We start from the raw sequence: 21,165 nt of genomic DNA on the forward strand, positions 1-21,165 counted from the left end.
TTTGAATTAAAATTTTATTTAGAGAAATTATTGCATGTAATTGTAAAGTATCCACCTTAAACCCACCTGTTAATAATTTAGAATAAACTGGATTATTATTAAATTATTGTAATTTTGGAATATCAATTGTTTTAATCATATATTCTACTTTATTGATCTAGAAGTAATATTTTATCAATATTGAATATTTCATATGAACTATTAATCTTAGAAATATTATTACTTTTAGAACATAATTCCTAAAGTATATAATAATTTATTATTATTTTGAAAATAATAAAGGAGGAATATTTGTGATGGAGTTGATAGTCAACCACCATTTATGTGGGGTTGAAGTCAAGGGAAAGTGGCTTTTAATTTAAGGTTTTTTTATTTGAAAAGCGAAAATAAATTAGCTAGCTATGGTGAATAATCAAGGGATAGTGAGTATTATATTAAATAGGTTCTTCAGTTTTTTGGTCAATTATAATTATTTAAGGGAGAATGTTAATTCAAAAGAGAGAGAATGTTAATTAAAATGAGAAAAAATCTCACCTCTTATGTTCAAGGGAAGTAAGATAAAATGGATGGAAAGAAAAATAATAGAATATATAATAGTATAGTTGTTTGGTATAAAAGAAGAATATAATATCTAGTGTAAGATTTATATATAGTTAGTGTATTATTTATTATTCATTTGTATTACTTTAACTTAAAAGTCAATGATAATTGAAAGTAAATGATATATAATATAATGATAATATAAAAATCTCTTACTGTATCAATATATACATTTTTTCACATTAAAAGAAAATATTCCATAAAAGTTGCTCAAACTTTTTTATAGGTTATAAGTTGTGATATTAGGAAAAGTGACTAAAATCTAAGTTTTTTAATAGAAAGTTTTTGTGCCTACCATCCATTCTCATTTTTCCATTTTCCACACAAATTAGGCATTGTGAATTGTTTTTTCTTTCCAATCATTTCTCTCATTATCTTTTCATGTCTTTCAAGCATTGTCTTTAAGGTTTGAGTTGAAGATAAATTTTAACAAGTAATTTTACATTAAAAATGACTAATTGATTACTATGAGAACTAATGGACATAGGTAGGCAATATACACTTATATTAATTTAACTTCTTATCATTGATAATTGTAAAGGAATTAAGGATGAAAAGGAGAATTTAAAGAAAACTCCCGATTTTCTCTTATTTGGTTGAAGAAAGAAATGAAATCTCATATCTTCTCTACTCATCCTTAACGTGAAAGTGGAAAAAACAGATAGGAGTAACTATTTATTGGAAATTTTGTCCTAATAGCGTGATATAAATAGATACTTACTTATTATTACTCACTCGAACTTTTGGTGTTTAATGTTACACATATGGAATAAAAATAAATAAATAGTGTCAAATTATAATGTATTTTGACTAATATATAATATTTAATTCTCATTTATTCAATATTATTAATATCATATTGGTTACCAAACTATTCAAAATACTTACTTATATAATGATATAATAATTCACTATTAAATCGTACACCAATTTAGTTTTATATAATAATATTATTTCGATCATATAATTTAATTATTGCATTTATATATTATAAAAAATTAAGAATTTCACATTTTTAATATGTTCTTTTGAAAATTATAAAACATTCCTCCAAAATTATTATAAATGATTTTAATTCATATCATAAAACACTGCTATTTAGATAAGTATAATATTTATATATTATAAATTTGTAGATAATCATTATATTATCCATGGAGATTCATTTCAACTATTTTTGGGGGTCATTGCTTTGCAACATGTTGGGTCCACATGTGTAGGTAGAATTTGATATGATGTTTCCCAAACTTTATTCATTATATTATTCAGTTTTGAATAAAGTATCTTTTCAACATTAAAAAAAACATGTACTACATGACAATGGGAATCAACAATATTTTATACACATGTTGTTGGAATCAACATTCCACCATTTCCAATGAGAATAAAAATCTATCAAAGTCATGGGAATAACACCTCATAATCATTTGTTGATACGGAAATTCTCTAAAACATGCTATAGCACTGTAACGATTCCAGAACACATCTTCTACCTCGTAATATTTGTCATTTCATATATGATAAGTTATAATTTGTCAATAACATATTTAATAATTATATTTTAAATTAAATATATTTTCTTCAATCAATTATAAATTATGATATATATAGTGATATACACTATGAGACAAAATATATACTTTCCAACCATTTATACAAATTTAATAATTTTCATATATGATTATTATATTCCATTCTCTTAGTGAAAGAACACAAATTTTTGCCAAAGTTGAAGTTAAAATAAGAACTAAGATATATTGAAAATTGTATGTTATGTTTATGACGACTATTTAACAAGATACACTATATTATAATAATTTTTAGGAAATAAAGTATTTGGTCAATTAAAAATGAAAGGTAATAATAATGGAATTTCATGTGATATACATTTATAGTTACTACATCTATTAATTAACTATATTTCTGAAGAAATTTTGTTACTACTACAAAAACCATTTGTCTCCCAAATATGATATTTTGACTCAAAATGAACAATTATGCAATTTATATCTTGCATATATTATAAATTTAAGAATTATGAATAATATACTTGTCTTCCATTCATTCACGTCTCTTAATTAAAATCTATACCCTGACAGTGTAAAAATTTATGCACATACACTTCATTATTTACCATTCATTTAGATTACTTTTTTTAAAAGGTCAACCATAATTAAATATCAATGATAAATGATACAATAATAATGTATAAAACTAATACATTGTCAATGTATACATATTTTTCTCTTACATATCTAGTTAACTACTCACATGACCAAACGTTTTGTGTCCACTATGCCAATTTTGACAGGTCAATGAATTACATCATTTTTTTTTTGTCATTTTATTTAAACAAAACAACAACGTTTTGGTTAAGTTATGAAAAACAATTGTCCATAAAAGTTTGGAAGATTAAAGAACCTACAAGTTCTATTATGAACATGAATTAGGAAACAATACTAGAACATCAAAGTTTATTCATTATAAATATAGTAAGGTACACTTCCACAATCAATAATAAATTTTGACTACGTCACATAAATAAAATTTATATGCTAATAATGTTTAGCATCATCTCTAAATAAATCTCCCACTAAAGCTTTACAACAAAATACTCATGCATCAATTTTTATTATTATTATTATTATATGTTTATTTTTATTATATCAAATTCAATAATTTTATTGTGATTTTTATAGCTTTCCATTTTAATATCATAATAAAATTTTAACATTTATGCATTTGCAACATAATTTTGTTCACATAATCATTACACAATCAATCAATTATGTGTATTAATTTAATTTCAAATCCAAAATAATTAATACATAAGTAAGATAATTTGTTAATAATATAAATAATTATTTTATTTTTAATAACTTTGGTTTTTATTTAAAATTATCATACTCTTATATCCTATTTTTATATACAATAATAATAGATCTATATGGAATTAATTTAAGATACATATGCAATATGGTTGAATTATCCCTTCAAATTGAAATAAATCTTATAAAAATAGGATATTAAGAAAATATAATCTAAAAAATAAATGTTTTAAGATACGTTTCACTCCTTTTCTTTTTCGTATAAAAAAAAACGTTTCGCTCTTTACAACAATCATCACACTTTTTTGAGAACAAGGAATGGGAGGGGTGACGTCATCAATGGCGGCGAAGTTGGCGTTCTTCCCACCGAGTCCACCGTCGTACACGGTGGTGGAAGAAGTAGCGGGGACGAAGATGAGGGAATTGGAATTAAGGGAAAACATTGAGATATTCAAAGTTACGACGGAGAAAGGGAACAGTATTGTTGCTATGTATATAAAGAATCAAACGGCGTCGTTAACGGTGTTGTATTCTCATGGAAATGCTGCTGATCTTGGACAGTTGTATGATTTGTTCATCCAACTCAGTGTCCACTTTAAAGTCAACATCATGGGGTTAGTTAGTTACTTACTTCAATTTCGCGGAGACTCTCAAAATCGCAATATTTTAGTCGTACTTATGTCGCGAACCGCAATTTAAAACCTCGGGATTGTGTTTAGACACGTGGCGTGATGTGAGTGTTGTGCTCAGTATCAAAATTTGAAATTGAGAAAAAAAATTATACACGAAATGGTTAGGGAAGATTTAGATATTAATGTTTTATTTTATCTGTAATGCGTTATGAATGTGTTTATATCCATGTAGCCGATCCGTTTGGTGAGAACGAGGCTTGATTGTTGTTGTTGTTGGTGATTGGATTGTGATGCATGCATGCTCATAGCGCACATGCTTATGTGGAAGGAATATGAATAATTTAGTTAGGGTTCATTTTACGAGTTGGTTTTTGGAGGGTAAAGGAAATTGTTTGCAAATCTTTCCCTTCCCTCGATTACCCGTGTGGAATGGTCCGATATTAATCCGACATTTTATGAGTCTTCAATGCTTCATCTAACAACTTATGCTTTTGGTAGAGTTGGTTCTCCACCCAAACTAGTTCAGATTTTAAATTATGTGTATGGTTCAGTCATTGAATTATTCAAACTCATTTCATTTTAGTCTCTATTAAAGACAAAGTCAGACTAGTTTTAAAATATATAATCTAAGGATTAGATTGTCATTTAAATTCAGCATATATATATATATATTTAAGGGACTGAAATGTTAGTGTAATGGTTTTCTTTATTTGCTAACCTATTAGAGACCTATGGTAATATCTCAATTGTCTGGGTTTTCTTTTTTTACTCTGCAGTTATGACTATTCTGGGTATGGACAGTCCTCTGGTAAGGTATGTTTTTTCCCGTTCAATGACGATGATATCGTTATTATTTTTATACCTTTACATGGTTTTAAAGTTCATCCCTCCTTGATAAAGATGACTGTATTTAAAGCATTTGAACTTGAAATGGTGACTGGAACTTAATAATTTATTTAAACGCGATAAGTTTTTGTATTGACGAATAGAATTGTGTTGACCCTTAGTGAATGAAATGTTGGGAATAATGCTCAAATATAAGTCTGACTTAACTTTTCTCAAGTAAGCTTCATAGCTATTAAATAAAAGTAAAAAAAGTGAATTCAGGGGTTTAGTTTTTGTGTGATTGTTCCATATTTACCTTAGCGTGAATTCAACAATGTATTATTTTTATGGACAGCCTAGTGAGCAGAACACTTATGCAGATATAGAAGCTGCTTATAAATGCCTTCAGGAGAAGTATGGGGCGAGAGAGGAAGATATTGTCCTGTATGGGCAATCTATTGGTAGTGGACCTACTGTAGATTTGGCTGCTCGTTTACCGAACCTTAGAGCTGTGATTCTGCACAGTGCGGTGTCATCTGGCCTTAGAGTCATGTATCCTGTGAAGCGCACATACTGGTTTGACATTTATAAGGTCTTACCTCTATCAGTACTAGATTGGTGAATCATAATAATGTTCAATTTTGGTCAATTTTAATGTTGTTTACTTTGTTTTCTTGCAGAACATTGATAAAATTCCCTCTGTGAATTGTCCTGTTCTGGTAATTCATGTGAGTATACTTCTTACTTCTCACAGATATCTCGACTATTTTTAGTTAGAAACTAGATATGCCATTGTATAGAAGAGGCTGCTAAGTTGGAGTTATTATCTACTAGCTTTTCATAGTTTCCTTATTAAATGTTTCTTTGGCCAGTGCTTTTTATGTGAAGATAATTTCCTTCAGTTGAAAGCTATCTCATGATTATCCCTCCCTTATGCATAGTCTATGTTGCATGGGTAATTCAAAGAAGGTGAGGTCCCCATACCGGATATTGGTACTCTTGGGGTACTAATTTGATGTAAATTGTTTTAAAATTGTGTCATTCTGGACTAGAAACATAGGGTTTTCTCATTTTTTTTCTTATTCAAATTAGAATGCTAAATACGAGCCACATGATTAGTCTCTCATCTTCACATTTCAGTCTGTTTGGGTCTCAACCTCTCATTCTATGTTTCTCGCATCCTCTGCTAGTGGGACTTTAATCATTTCTACCTAATTATATTGGCGTACCCGTACCTTAGGAATTTAAAAAATGTTGTATCTTGTACGTGTATCCGTACCGAGTACCATGGTCACACTCATATTCATGCAACATAGCAACATGTCTACCTTATTCATACAATGTACTGTAGTTTTTGAGAAAATGTTGAACCCCATACCCAGTATGTACCCGTGCTGGTGTAACACAGTGTATAATGATTTTGATTTCTCTACATATTCTGAGCATTCCAATTAACTGATTCGAACCACATGAACTTGTTAATGTTGTTTAGAGCTATATTCTGATTTATGTAGTTGGTTCTCTCTCTATTTCTGGAAATTTTAATAACTGTTGTTGTTGTTGTTCACTTACATCAATTTGTATTTGGCGCAACAGTAAGGTTGTTGTTTAGTAACCAAGAGGTCACGGCTACAAATCCTAGAAGCAGCCTTTCCGCTTGCAGGAATAAGGCTGTATACATCTATCCTCCCAAACCCCACCAAGTGGGAGTCTTATGCATTGGGCCATCTCTTTTTTATCTAATGTGGTTGTGCTCAATATGCCAAATTATTTCTTATTTATGAACTGTGTAGCATTACAGAACTAAGGGCTGTGTTTCAATTTCAAGCATGTGTACTTATGTAGTGAGATTGTGCTTTGTGTTGACATCTATCTTTTAGGGAACTGATGATGATGTAGTGGATTGCTCCCATGGAAAGCAACTTTGGGAACATTGTAAGCAAAAATACGAGCCCTTATGGATTGACGGAGGAACACATTGTGACCTGGAGCTTTACCCTCAATATAGAAAGCACCTCAAGAAATTCATTTCAGTCGTTGAGAAGTTACCGCGTCGAAAGACTGAATATGAATCCATTCCTGATCAATTGGAAAAACCTCAGAACAGCACAGATTCTATAGAGAACTCCAGAGCCAGCATGGACCTAAGGGCGAATTTGAGACACAGTTTCGACTACAAAGAAACATCTAGTACAAGCATATATCATAAAGAGAAGTCTAGAAGTAGTATAGATAAGAGAGACAAGACAAGAAAGAGCATAGTTCATTCCGAGAAGGCAGAAAATGGAATACACATGCATCAGAAGGCTAGAATTAGCATTGACCGGTCCGATATAAACCATGTCCAACTTAGTGAGTTTCCATACCAGTAATTTTGTTTCTGACTTTATTTTTTCTGTATTTGGTTGCAGTTTTGGGGAGAAGGTGAGATCAGTTGGTTTGTTCAATATTAATTGTTTCAGGCCCACAGTGACTCAGGCATAAAGAAGATGGAAGAACTTACACAGAGGTTTCAATTTTCTCATTAATTATTTGATTGGAATAGGGTTGATTCCCCTTCCTTTTAACCTTATTTTTTAACCAAGAACAATAAAATTTTATTGGTTGATGGGGTTAGTAGAGGATCAGTAAATACTTGATTGTGCATGATCTATTTTCTGAAGGTATAGATAGGAAAGTAATATATAACCTTATGGATGATTTGGTCCTAAATCTGCTTTCATGTTCATAATCTACATTTGTTTTATCATGCTAACACAAACGCATAAAGTTTGATTCTACTATTGGATTATGAGTCTGGATCCTCTCCTGTAATGGAGAGGCCAGTACCAGTGTAAGATCATGACACGTGTCACAGTTATAATTAAGGGTCCAGATTCTACTATTGTTTTTTTTTTTGTATAACACAATTTCCAATCTTAACCTATCTAGACATGTGTAATAACTTTGTGGGTATACATCGGCTGTCCCACAAGTTACATCACTGCATGTGTTATCAACTATGATTGATCAGAAAAATAGTTAATTATTAATTTTTTAACTTCAAAATATTTTTTCAAACAATCATAAGCTGATCGTAATGCAATGGCGTAATTTCTGGTGGATGTGCTCTCTAAAAAGGGTAATTACTGAATTGTTGGGGGCAATTTCAAAGAACATGAGTCCTGAATTGTTGGGGGCAACAAAGTCTAGTGTCACTTTACAACAAATTAAGATAACCCATTTGAATAAAAACAATTTGTATGGTGAAATTAATCTTCCATCTCTAACCACCATTGATCTTTCTTTTAATCAATTAATAAAATTTATTTTAATCAATTAATAGAAATTTATTTTATGGTAAAATTCCAACAAGCATTTCTATCTTGACTTTTCTTTGTGGAATACATTAGTTTCCAACCTAAACTCTTTCTTTATGTAATTATTTAAATTTAATATATTCAATATAACTCTTCTATATTATTGCTCTTTTATTTAATGGTTATTTTTAATGATAAGCGAAAGTCTAATTTTAAGTTTGAGCATGTAATGAAGATCAAGTTTTAAAAATGTTGGATATTTAGAGATTTAATAGTGAAATAAAATCCAAATTTCTTTTCATCAAATTCAATTACCTTTTAAGTTGTTGGTATTTTACAAGTTTTCGTTAACCAGATTCAAAAAACTATTAACTAATTAAGTAAGCAACTAGTTCTAAATATTTTAATATCACATAAGTCCACATGGATACGATGACTCTGTACACTAGTTTACGATAACCTGATTCAATATTTTATTTACTAATTTGTCAATTAACAATAATACATAAATATTAAATTTCATAATTTTTTTATTTATGCAATATATTATTCACACGATAAAATATATTCTAAATTGAATTAACAAAATCCTTATATGACACTTGTTAGTAGTGGTAGTCTCGAACTCCGAAAAAAATTAGTTTCTTGCCTAACAAAAGTATAGAAATGTTTAGCATAACTACATCTCACAATCTCTCATGTTTAAATCATTATACTCATCTCCCTTAATCAATATAATTATACTTAACTCCCTAATGAGGATACTCAATGTAATGTATTTACATAAATTATGAGTGATTGTGTAGATGTAAAAAGAAGATGAATGATTTATATAATTTAATTAAATGTAGGATAATAATTTCATTTACTTTAAAACTATATTTCCCTTTCTATCTTCTCGGATGAATTTAATGGATTTCTTAGTTTTTGTGTGGTATACCGCATATTAATATATGACATATATTCACAAAGTTTGGATACGCTTCTTTACTTTCTTTTTTTTCAAATAGAAAAGTGATTATTTTGAATAAGAAAATCATTTTATGATATTTGCATATTTTTTTAGTTTAATATGCACACCCAATATAAATTTGATATATATTTAGTATATTATAGCCTCAAGTAATTGTAAATGTTTCCAGCTTTGCTAGGATTGTCTTTGGTGCAAGAATACTTGTGAGAAATAAAAAAAGCACACTATACAACATTTATTTACATTTTTTTTGAAGAAAAAATCAATAATGATAAAATATGAATGATTAATATATAATAACAATGTATAAAACTCATACACTATCGATGCATATTGTTTTTTGTTAGACCTTTATATGTTTTATAAAAGAAGAAAAGCTACAAAAAGAAGGGTGATGATCCACTTACTTCTAGAGTAAGCTAAAAAACCTATTCTATATCTTTACTATCTATTCTAGTAAAATTTAATGATTTGAATTAATAAGTAAATATAAATCATTGAATTAAATATAATAGATGAATAAAATGTAGAGTACATTTTTTAACTTACTCTTAGAGTAAGTTTATTTAACTTACTCTTGGGGTTCATTTATTCTAAGAGTAAGTTAAAAAAACTTAATTCATATCTTATTTAGTCATTTAAATGATTCAAATCTACTTATTAATTCAAATCGTTGGATTTGGTTGAATACTAAAATATTAATTAAGTTTAATCCATTCTCCGATAGTTTTTTTTAGCTTCTTACATATACTTTTGCTAAATTCTTTTTTTATTGAATCACTTCTTTATTTTATTTAATGATAGTCTAATACATTATGAGTGTATAAATCTTTTTCCCTTAGTAAGAACCCTAAATAATAAAATTGAAACTTTTGATTTATATTTAGACCCAGATCTCTTTTCAATTTTCCCTTCACCATTGACATTGTTGTAACTATTTCTGTAAGCTTTCTCTTACACTCCTCTACTTGTGGTGCGTTTCTTCAATACAAATATCACTCATTGTTTTTTTTATCATTGTAATTCTTAATTTAATCTGTTCTAACAAAGTTTGCATTTTTTTGTAGCGAATTTGTTAATGAGTGAAATTGGTTTTTGGGTTTTATTCAATTTTTTGAAAATCTAACCCATGATGATACATAACAAATTTTTTATTATTATGGTGGGGATGAAAAAAATACAATCTTGATGGGTTATCAATAACAAATTACTGATTTGATAATCAATCTATTCACCTTGTGTTAAACAATAATTGAATCATGGTTAACTGGTGCAAAAATGGTGTAGAAGATTTGGTTTGCAATAATCATTTTGATGTGTGAAAATTAGAGTTTGGGTCTGCAAAAACATGAGGTGGGATTATATGTAATTGGATGGTAAAAATTATATGGATGTGAGATAATATGTGTTAATGTTTTGTATAAAAAATTTCTTTGCCTTATCACAATTCCAAATGGTAAATAATTCATGTGCTCTTTGAACATCTCATATTGATATTTGTTACTGCTAGGCTATAAAAGACATGGGGAGTGGGTGCAGTTGTTTTGTATCATATTGTCTGATTTACTACTAAGTACGAACAAAGTGTTGGTCTAGTGGCGTAAGGCTCCACTGATAGACCAAAATGTCAAATGTTCGATTTCTGGGAGCGACACTTGTTGGGAGAGGCAATCACGCACCTGGAAAGGGATTAGTTCCTTACCTATGGGATGAAGGGATACCCTTGGTTAAACACAAAAAAAATATTGCCTGATTTACTTGTCGGTGTAATTTCACTCTCCATCTCTAAGGTCTTTTTTGCATACATGTGTTATGTATTGTTTACTTGATTATGTTTCCTTAGCATTTGAATATTCACTAAACTTCACCATTTCATAAATAGAAGCTTGCCGATTGCAATTTTTTGAATCCGTGGTTAGATTCGTGTCTTGGGTTGCACCATTATTATCTCCCTTCCCCTGTGAATTGATTAATAGTACTCTATAACTCAGGGAGCATCAAATATGGATACTGTGAAGAATGATGATCCTCAAGATCAGAAGCGTGACGAACTCGCTGAATCGCTCAATGATCTCTTCAGCAGCATTTCCGCCATGGTCAAATCAGAGCTTCAGGTGAAATCCTAAATTCCTAATGCTCGTAAGTCCAATTGAAACGTGGCATTGTTTGGAAATTCAACTGTGATGTTTAATTATGATAGTTTTGTGTGTTATAGGGTACTAATAATCATCTAGAGCTGTTGGAGAAGATGAATGTGAGGGTGGCGGAAGAGTACAAAGGGTTTGGTGATTTGGCTTCAGGGTTAACGGTTTTTATGGAACAGTTGAAATGCAAGAGTGATAGCTTTAATGAGTATGTTGAGCAGATTGATGCCATAGAGAAGCAAGTCACTGAATTTGAAGCTGTGGTCTCTATGCTCGATAAATATACGGCTTTGTTGGAATCAAGAGTGCAATCTGCATACCAAACCAAAATCCATCCTCCTCCTAATTAACAATACATATCAGTTTTGATTGGTTTTCTTGTATATTAATTTTGACATATTAATCTTGTATTGTGGACCGCTAGTGTTTCAAACATGAATTCGAAAATAGTCACGAGGAAATGTTCTCTGGATGTCATTAATATGATTGAATGTCAGTGATCTTTTCCTGAGACAACTTTGGTATAAGTCATAGTGTTTGCTTTGGTTATTCTAAAACATAATGTTATAAGTACCACACTGTCTATTAAATTGTAGTCCTCTCTTCTAAAGAGCTACTCAATCTAATATTCGATTGCATCATAGCTTTTTTTCGTCCCATCTGCGAAGCATTCTCTTTTGCTTCCGTGAAACCTTCAAGCTTGGATACAAGGAGCTGTGTTCTTGGTTTTGTTATCTCGTTTCTGGTTATTCGATTACACCAGCAAGTGTTTCTGGTTCTGGATGTCCGGGTCTGCGTCATGTGGATTTCTTGTTCTAAAGAAAACAGTTAGATGAAGTGATTTCTATGGCCAATTTTATGAATTGAAGGTGACTATTTAAGTTATATAGTTCTGTAAATTGTTTTCTCACCAAAGAAAGTTTTGAGTTTACTTGTGTGTATTGTGTATATAATCGTTGATGTGTCTCATGACTGAAGTCTAAATATCGTATTCGGCCTAGAGCTTTGAAAGAGTCAATAGTGGGCATGCAAATTTAACCCCTTTGCTTGTTCTTAACGGTTTCTACCTCTTCTTTTAACCAGTGTTAGTATTTTTATATACTGTGCTGACAAATTTTCAGTTATAATTTTGGTTGCTATGGACTGTTGATAGTTCATGAGCGTTAAACAGCGTAAGCTCAGATCATTCAAATTTGTTTTATTTTGTTAATCCAAATCAATGTGTTCTGTTAATGCATATTTAAAATTGCAATCTAAACGTATATTTTGATTTAAGTGGTTTATTTATCACTCTCTCATGCAGGCAAACTTCATTTCCAATGAACGGGTTCCCCGACTTCACTGAATGATGGTAGTGTTGCAACAACTTCAGGCAAAGACAATCCGTAAGTATTCAATTTTGCAATCTGTTTTGTTGTTCAATATGATTATAATCTGTAGCAAATTGCACGATAAAATCTTTGCATGATTCTGGGTGAACAATGTTGCTATCAATGTGATGCATCTTGAATGTGTGAATTACTTCTGAAATAGTGGAATGTTTTTGGCTATGAAGATAGCAAAGAAAAAGAAAAATAGGCATATCGACATGAACTTTGAAAATTAAATTCCCACAAACTCCCCAAAAACCAATCATGAATCCAAGCCCTAAAGTGATATAAAACCCAAAGTTTATGAGTTCGTCTTCATCTCTTTTGATTCCATTTCTATGAGCATTGGCATCTTCTAGGCAATCCTTTGACAGAGGTGTAACTAAGAAAAATCAAAATCAAATTCAAAATGCTTCCCGGAACTATACCATAAAGATAGTTTCTTGACAAGTCAATTGATTCGAACATTTTCATATGACCAATGTTGTTGAGAATGAATCTGTGTGAGATTATTGCTTGAAAGATTTAAGCTAGCCAATGCAAATTGTCATATGAAATTTGTTCTTTCGAAAACTTTGTATTTGACAAAGCAATTATATTATCTTTTACAGAGATCAAATGCTTGAAGATGTAATAAATTGCACAAATTGTTGGTATGCTTCCTTGGAACTTATTTGCTCGTAGACGCAAAACAATCAACTGATGTACGGTTTAGCCTACCCATGCTGGTAATGTCCCTTTCATATTCTTGTTCCCAAAATCGAACAACTTCAAGTTGCTACGATGATTCAAAGATGGAAACTCATCAGTGAATTTGTTGTTATTAAAAATGGATTGTCTCGATTCCTTGTGAAGTGCCAAAAGACTTCGGTATTCTCCCCAAAAAAATTATTTGTTGCCGAATCCAGTTTCCATACTTGGTATTGATTTTGGCAAGGTATGCCAAACCTGGTGTTAGCTCTCAAAACCATTCAGGAACAAAGAAATCTGAAATACCACTATTGGAAATTTGCAACAACATAAGTTTCTTTTGAAGTTTGAGCCACAATGGAATGTTAGGCCTCAAATTGCATGAATATGCAGATAGATGAATCAGTTGGAAAGGTGGAGTCCATTTTGAACTCAAGTTGAATGAGTGAATTTTGGTCCACCTACCAATACTGCAAGTTTAATCGACCCGATTCCACCTAGTGAGACTAAGACTGGACCCGATTCCACCTAGTGAGACTAAGACTGGTCGGTCGTTGTTATTTTTACAAAATTTGCAAGTTGAATATGTAAAAAATGTGCTTCAATATGAATATGTTAAACAGATAAACAAATGTTAGAGATTAGAAACTTGGCCAATAGTATATGGAAGTATCCTATTTAACTGATTATATAGGTAATTTCCTTTCCATATGCAACAATCTTCACCTTTCCAAACAAGATGGTAGAAATTAAATGTTATTTCACCCCTCTTCACTTCTTTTTAACCAAATCAACAAGAAAAAATGTTATTCATTTTCTCCTATCCCCTTCATTAAAATATCTCTCCTTTGAATCAAATAAAACTAAATAGGCATAATAAGTTATGCTTTTTACTTATGACACACAATAATAACATACATACAAATAATGGCAACAAAATCTTCTCTACAATTACAACAACAAAGAGCAATTACACTTCTTAGTTTATTCTACAATGAACCCATCAAACCCTCTTAGAAAACCCTGATTTTCCATTGGCTTCTGAAGAACAAAATATCTGAGAGATCTTTCACTTCTTCATCTAGGCAAATGCATCACTGTATATAGCCACTGCATTTGAGAAGACTGCCAAGATTATCATGATCACAGAAATAACCTTGTCTTGTTTAGTTGCTAGGTTATTCTGATCCCTGTAGTGAAAAAGATGATTAAGGAGAGAATTAAAAAAGAGAAGTTTAGTACACGAGGCTCTCATCTAGTAAGGTTTCAGGAAGGTAGATGTACGCAGTTTTACCATCACAAACAAGAGACTGTAATGTTAGATATCTAAAAATACTTGAACCATAACAGTGTAATGCTATTTCCTTTCTATATAAGTTAATGATCAAAATCTAACAGTCAAGTAAATTAATCAAATATGTAATCTCATTTTACTGAAGTAAAAGAGTTTAGTGGCCAAACTCACCTAAGTGTGATAGCAGCAGGAAATATGAATCCTACACAAACAGCAGCTGTTGCTCCAGTGAACTGGAAAGCGTCCCAAATGCTCGGTATGAAACTTGCTCCCAGGAAGATAATGCCGATAAGGGAAATAGTAATCGATGCAAATCTCAGATTATCTAGAACCAATAGCTTTGATTTAGGAAATAGGAGACCATCTATGTTGATACGCAGTGGATAGAAGACAACAGGAAATACAAGCATGAGATGTGCAGCGTAGCTTAAACGAACAATGTCATTGAGTACAGAACTGAAAGGAATCCCAAGATCGGTATCAAAATTGGCGAGCACATCATCGAGAGTCCCTTCGCCAAATAGGAGGTACCCAACGAAGCTTGTCATTAAATAGACTGAAGAGCATAGAGTAAGTGCAGTACGTACAACCCCGTGCATCTGTGACGAGTCCTCGAGTTCATTATCTATGCTGTGAACTGCAAGATTGCATACAAAGCAACCATCAAAAAATGCAACAATCTCATGCTCTGATATAACTTACAAGTTTTGAAACAATTGACTGTTTAATAGTACTTGAGATGCATGGTACAAAACTACAAACCATATTGATTGATATTTCTTTTCAAATCAGTAAAGTTGAGCATAGACAAGGGTTATGCTTATGCAAGGATCTGTAATCTTGACCTGACACCATTTTTGATGCAGCAACAACAACAACCAAGTCTTTTCTAGTATTAAAACACGGGAAATTAGGTGCACAAAAAGGTTTGAGATATTTTCATACCATTGTAGTGGCAGATATATGCAGTGACAAGCACAGGAACTACAGTGAACAATTTGAAGAATGACTCTATATCTGTAATGACTGGGAAGAGTCTTGGCATTCCAATGCCTCCACTGATAATCTTGACAACTGCAATTCCAACAGCAATGACAAGAAAAACAACTGCTAATACAACTGATATTGCAGAAGTGAATCTCAATGAATCTGCAAAAACAGAGAATGTATAATCATCATGGATTTATTAGAACACAATATTGGTACTGAAATAAAAAATGTGTGAAGTCACAAAGCAAAAGAATGATCCTGAAATTGTAATACATGTCTACTATATCATGTCATTTAGGTATCATATTCATAATACAGAATATATGGAAGCTGAACAAACTGAAGTTTTCCAAAATTTTGATTTGTAAACATGGCAAAACTGAGTAATATAGAAATAAAAGTAATTAACATGTTTGATACCCAACTCAGTTTAAGTCTTAATGCTGATTCAAATTGATTGTCAAAGCAACAAATGAACAGTCTAATACACGAGGTTCCCAATAGAAAGCAAATTTTATACACGAGGTTTCCAACAGTCTAATACACGAGGTTCCCAACAAATGAACAGTCTAATACACTTTTATTGGTTTTTGAAAGTCCACAATAGAAAGCAAATTTTATGAATCTTGTTGCATAAGATATGGGACTTGGATAGTAACAATTAATGTAAGGCTTGAAATCAAGCTTTTATATAAAAGGAAAGACTGATTCTAGGATTTGAATTCATGACCTTCAAACCACAAAGCAGGAACCTTATCGTTGCATTAACGCCAATCCTAATACATTTGATGACAACAACCTTTCTAGAATAACAATCCCTTGTCATTGTCTTATTTATGGATGGTAATTTCTAATAACCTGTAATCATTTTTTTGCTACTACAAGTAATGAAAAACACATACCAATTCGCTTAAAGGTGACCAAAGGTGCAAACACAAGTAGTGTTGTTAAAAGGAGAACAAAAGTACGGCTAGTCCACCAATGGATTCCAAACCATTCTTCAAGGATACCAGAATGATGATCTCCACCAGAAGAAGTTCCAGAGAGAACATCACCTGCATTGTCAACAATACAAAACTGAATACGAGCTAGTTTCTATTTGATCTACTTTTCTTACAGGGCTTCTACCGGCTCCTCCATACATGTTCAAACTATCCAAGGTGCAATTCTACAATTTTTTCTATAATAGGAGCTACTTCGACTTTTCCTCCAATGCATTCATTTCTAATCTTATCTTGTTTAGTCTTCTAATCTTATTTTATCTAGTCTGTTCAGTCATCTAATGCAACATTTTTTCATCTTTAATAAATCGTGTCTACTCTCTTGACATTTTATCGTCCAACATTTAGTCACATATAACATTGCATGTCTTATAGATGCACGCTAAAACATCTCCTAAAGCTTGAGTGATACCTTTTTGTCACAAATGACACTTAAAACACTTCACCATTTCACTCAATCGGCTTGAATCTTATGGTTCACATCTCCCTCAATTTCTCTATCATCTTCTATGAATAACACAAGAACCACCCAAATAAATTTCTATAAGTACTAATATTAAGAATATAATCATTACCAATAATAATCATGTAAACAATGAGAACACCAATGTTGTTGATTATAACACATATCTGCAAAAGAGCTTTTCCATATTTCCCAAAAGCATCACCCATAAGGCCTCCATAAGAAGTAAGGTTCTCTGCCCTTGAAAACCTGATCATAAACTCAATTGACTTCTCAGTCAAGAAAGCCATCAATGTGATAGCAACAAGACCAGGCACCATACCCAACTCTTTCAATGTTGCAGGCAAGGACATGATTCCAGCACCAATTATTGTTGTGGACAAGTTAAAAACAGCTCCAGAAAATGAAGCTCCATTAAAATCATCAAAACCAGCATCAGTTTTTTCTTGATGAGTCTTTGGTATCAAAGGTTCATTGTCATTAATAATTGCTTTGTTCTTTCTTGAAATTTTCTTCTCTGCCATTGGTGCTAGATTTCCATTTGTCATTTTCAGGATTCAAGTTGTTTATTTATTTTCCTTGAAAACTTCAAATCAGGTAAATAACTCTGTCAAAAACAAAAGACCCATTTTTCAAATTGAAGAAAAGATTCAAACTTTAGAGTAATTAGTTTCAGCTCAATTCAAAAGTTTAACAATACAAACCTGAACAATAAACCAAGATAACCCCAGAATCCAGAAAATGACAATAACACAATAAAGATTGAAAATTTCAAACCCAAGACAGATTCTGAACAAAACCCAAATCTCTCCCAGATTGTTGGGATTTGGAGCTTGGTTTCCCAGAGAGATTTTGGTGTGTTCCAAGAAGTTTGGAGATATGGAACAAAAGAAACAAATGAAGAAATAAGAGATAAATTAGAGACCAAAGAAAGTGAACGGTGAAGATTGAGTGTGAAAAATGATAATTATTAGAAGCCATTGAAAGAGGAAGAGAGAGAAATAGATGTAATGTAACATCATGGTATAATTAAGGATACGAAAATTGATGGAACCATGAATTGTGTTTGTTTGTGTTCACAAGTTATTATCAATTTCCTACGTACTTTTTTGACATTTGTTTATTTTATTCCCATGCAGGAACCTTCAAACATGGCACAAAATAATCCAATATTAATATGCATGAAAGATCCTAGATTTTATTGATTTTGTAACGTGTTATATGTAAAGATCATAGTAAATTAATAGTAATGAAAAAATTCCATATTACAATAGTGAGTTTGTTGTTACTATTGTGAATGTGGCAGTATTATTTTCTTATTGCAATTATGTAGATCGGGATGGTATGAATATGTTGGAATCTGCTAGTATTGTCTGAGAAGTGCTTAAATACGTCGGAAGAAAGATATGTATAATATCAGAGAATAGTAAGTAAAAAATAAATGATAAGTAAATTTGTTTAAGGGAGGACCTATATTTATAATAGAGAAGTGAGATGAATATTCATTTGTAGATGCTATTGATTTGACCGACCAAATAACATATTGGGTCTGTCCTAGACAAACGAATGTTGTTTTTCCAATGTTAGATGACTTTGGCATATTTGCACTTTGTGGATAATTGACTTACGTTCATATTGACATGTGTCATCACATCATTGATTCATTCTGTCTGTTGTTGAGAGGTACAATAGGGCATAGGTAGCATGCAACATGTAGTAGATGTATGTGTCATGATGACACTAAAATGTCAAAAATAGTTTCGTGCTATCTTGTCACTTCTGCTTGAATTTTATGAGTTGACTTTTAAGTGAAAAAAGTGAACAAGAATTTTAGAAACACAAACTATGGTTATGAGATAATTATAAAACCTTCTATTTTCATATCATTCTCTAAAAACTTAACACACAAAAAAAACCTTAAAAGTTTAGGTCAAGATAATCTATTTCATGCTCCTAAGTCCTAAAGGCAATTGCTGTAAATTAAGCTCCTACGCCACTACTAAGGTTGGTCGAAGTTGTTACTTTACAGAGAAGTTGATTCTAACCATTCCCACCTTTTCAAGGTAGGTCCCACCACGATTTTATGTGAATATCCATATTAAAGAATAAGATTTGATGTATGATTAAGTGATAAATATTAAATATAAAACGAAACTAGTAAATCGGGGTGCGTAGGATTCAACACTATATTTTCTAGATAATAATTAGGATTGAGTAAGAAGCAATTACGATCCTACCTGATCCCTATAGTCACTCATTGCTATTCAATTGTATATAAAGTAATGATATATCTATGAGTTAAAGTTTGTAATAATTAACCAATTAATATAAATTCAAATTTTAAATTATTTTTCAATTGTTTTTGCTAGTTATTTAGGACACTATTGTAAAATGACTTAAAGTTTAAATCAAATTCCATCAATTATTTAACTTTTTATTATATATACATATATGTAAATGGTTAACACAATATCTAAATATATCATTTCATATGTCAAATTATATATCCATAATAATAAGTAATATTGAGAAAGCTTCATTTAAAATGGTCATAGATTATATTTAATTAGGTCTATGGTCGAATTCAGGTTCAAAAGCTAGCTCGGTCGGGTAAGGAACAAACATTACTCGACCCAATTCACCTCATATTCAATTTGGGAAAAGCCCATGGGCCCGCCCGCATTTATTGGGCGGGCAAGACATGCAAATTATGTTCATTCACCCTAAAATGTCCGCCTATGTCCTATTCGCTCGCAAACATTTCCAATGGGCAAAATGGGGTGGCCCATTCACATTATTAGATAAAATATTGAACATCAAATATAAAAGTATATGTATTTTGTTAAATATGAGAAAATTTGTTCTATTTGTTATATAAACATTTGTATATCAAATGTAAGAAAATACTATCATTTTCTTATTATTTATATGCATTTGTATTTTGTATATTATATTGTACTATTCCTTTTGAATTTTGTATGAAATTATATAATATGTATATTTTATATTATATATTACAAATATATATCATATTTTCGTATGTGAAATATATATTGTTTATTTTGTAAGAAGTATATATAAATTTGTATATATATTTTTTTAGTTTTATTTAGGGCAGTTCACAAGTCTGCCATGCCCATGTTTAGGGCGGGTATGACATGATATTTTATGCCCTAATTTAAAAACGGGTATGTCATGTCTGCCCTATTTAAAAACGGGCATGCCATGTCCGTCCTAATTTAAATAGGTATTGCGTGGACATGTGTAGCGCGACCTTAATTACGAATAATACTCACCCCTATTAGAACTAAGTACCAGTAGTTTTTAATTCATACTAAAATTATTAAATATAAGCATTATAAAAATCCTTTACAATGTCTACTGCAAACGAGTTGAACCTGAGCTAAGCTCGATTCCATTCAATGTAAATTTATCGGCTCAAAACTTGACTCGATTTCGAAACGAGTTAGTTATGTTTCTAGCTCGAACTCGACTCGATTGAAATTCATAACTATTCAATTGACTCGTCAGTTCAAATTGCTTTGGTTCATCAAAAGTTTGCGAACTTTTTAGTTTAACTCATTAGCTAGAATTGTTTATTATGTGAGCTCGAATGATAATATTTATTTAACATATATAAATTTATAGCTTTTCTATATACACACTTATATAAATTATGTTTTTAACAAGTGTAATTTTTTATTCAAGTTTAATTCGTGTAACTTATGAATAAAATTTATCAAACTAAATAAGAAATTAAATTTCAAAAGAATATTGGTTTGATTTATTTGTAGTTTCTCTTAACATAAATGATAATTAAATTTGGAGGGAGACTCCACCTTGATGAGGTTCCACTTTGAATGATTCAGTGATTGAGTTTGATGCTGTGTTCAACAATGAATGGTTCTACCTTCTTCCCTTTTATCTTTATGGTCCTATATTTTGCATCTTTAATTTGGTGCATGTATTTCCACCCTTTTCTCATCCACATACTCATTCATGTGGCTTCTATCATTCCAACATATTCCCATATTCATACCTTTTTCAATTCATAAT

At 30.9% G+C, this 21,165-nt stretch overlaps 3 protein-coding genes across 7 annotated transcripts; 2 read left to right on the forward strand and 1 right to left on the reverse strand.

Moving 5' to 3' along the window:
• On the forward strand, positions 3,698-7,673 carry LOC109353404 (protein ABHD17B-like). Its single transcript, XM_019595661.1, has 6 exons — positions 3,698-4,042; positions 4,837-4,873; positions 5,241-5,477; positions 5,566-5,613; positions 6,766-7,211; positions 7,297-7,673. The coding sequence occupies exons 1-6, from the start codon at positions 3,747-3,749 to the stop codon at positions 7,367-7,369; spliced, it is 1,137 nt and encodes a 378-aa protein (XP_019451206.1). The 5' UTR covers positions 3,698-3,746; the 3' UTR covers positions 7,370-7,673.
• LOC109355081 (biogenesis of lysosome-related organelles complex 1 subunit 2) lies at positions 10,020-11,874 on the forward strand. 5 transcript variants are annotated; one of them, XM_019598011.1, is made up of 4 exons: positions 10,041-10,099; positions 10,668-10,670; positions 11,145-11,271; positions 11,373-11,874. In XM_019598011.1, the coding sequence occupies exons 3-4, from the start codon at positions 11,161-11,163 to the stop codon at positions 11,649-11,651; spliced, it is 390 nt and encodes a 129-aa protein (XP_019453556.1). In that variant the 5' UTR covers positions 10,041-10,099; positions 10,668-10,670; positions 11,145-11,160; the 3' UTR covers positions 11,652-11,874. The 5 variants fall into 5 exon arrangements, with proteins under 5 accessions (XP_019453553.1, XP_019453556.1, XP_019453554.1 ...); XM_019598008.1 differs by lacking the exon at positions 10,668-10,670 and having other exon boundaries at positions 10,020-10,099; positions 11,149-11,271; XM_019598009.1 differs by lacking the exon at positions 10,668-10,670 and having other exon boundaries at positions 10,060-10,176; positions 11,149-11,271.
• On the reverse strand, positions 14,163-18,119 carry LOC109355080 (sodium-coupled neutral amino acid transporter 2-like). The gene is made up of 6 exons (XM_019598006.1): positions 17,814-18,119; positions 17,222-17,716; positions 16,548-16,700; positions 15,601-15,804; positions 14,827-15,292; positions 14,163-14,551 (listed from the first exon to the last, which is right to left on the reverse strand). The coding sequence occupies exons 2-6, from the start codon at positions 17,655-17,657 to the stop codon at positions 14,443-14,445; spliced, it is 1,368 nt and encodes a 455-aa protein (XP_019453551.1). The 5' UTR covers positions 17,658-17,716; positions 17,814-18,119; the 3' UTR covers positions 14,163-14,442.

The sequence above is a fragment of the Lupinus angustifolius genome, chromosome LG08 (genome assembly GCF_001865875.1).
Source record: "Lupinus angustifolius cultivar Tanjil chromosome LG08, LupAngTanjil_v1.0, whole genome shotgun sequence".
In the NCBI taxonomy this organism is placed as follows: domain Eukaryota; kingdom Viridiplantae; phylum Streptophyta; class Magnoliopsida; order Fabales; family Fabaceae; genus Lupinus; species Lupinus angustifolius.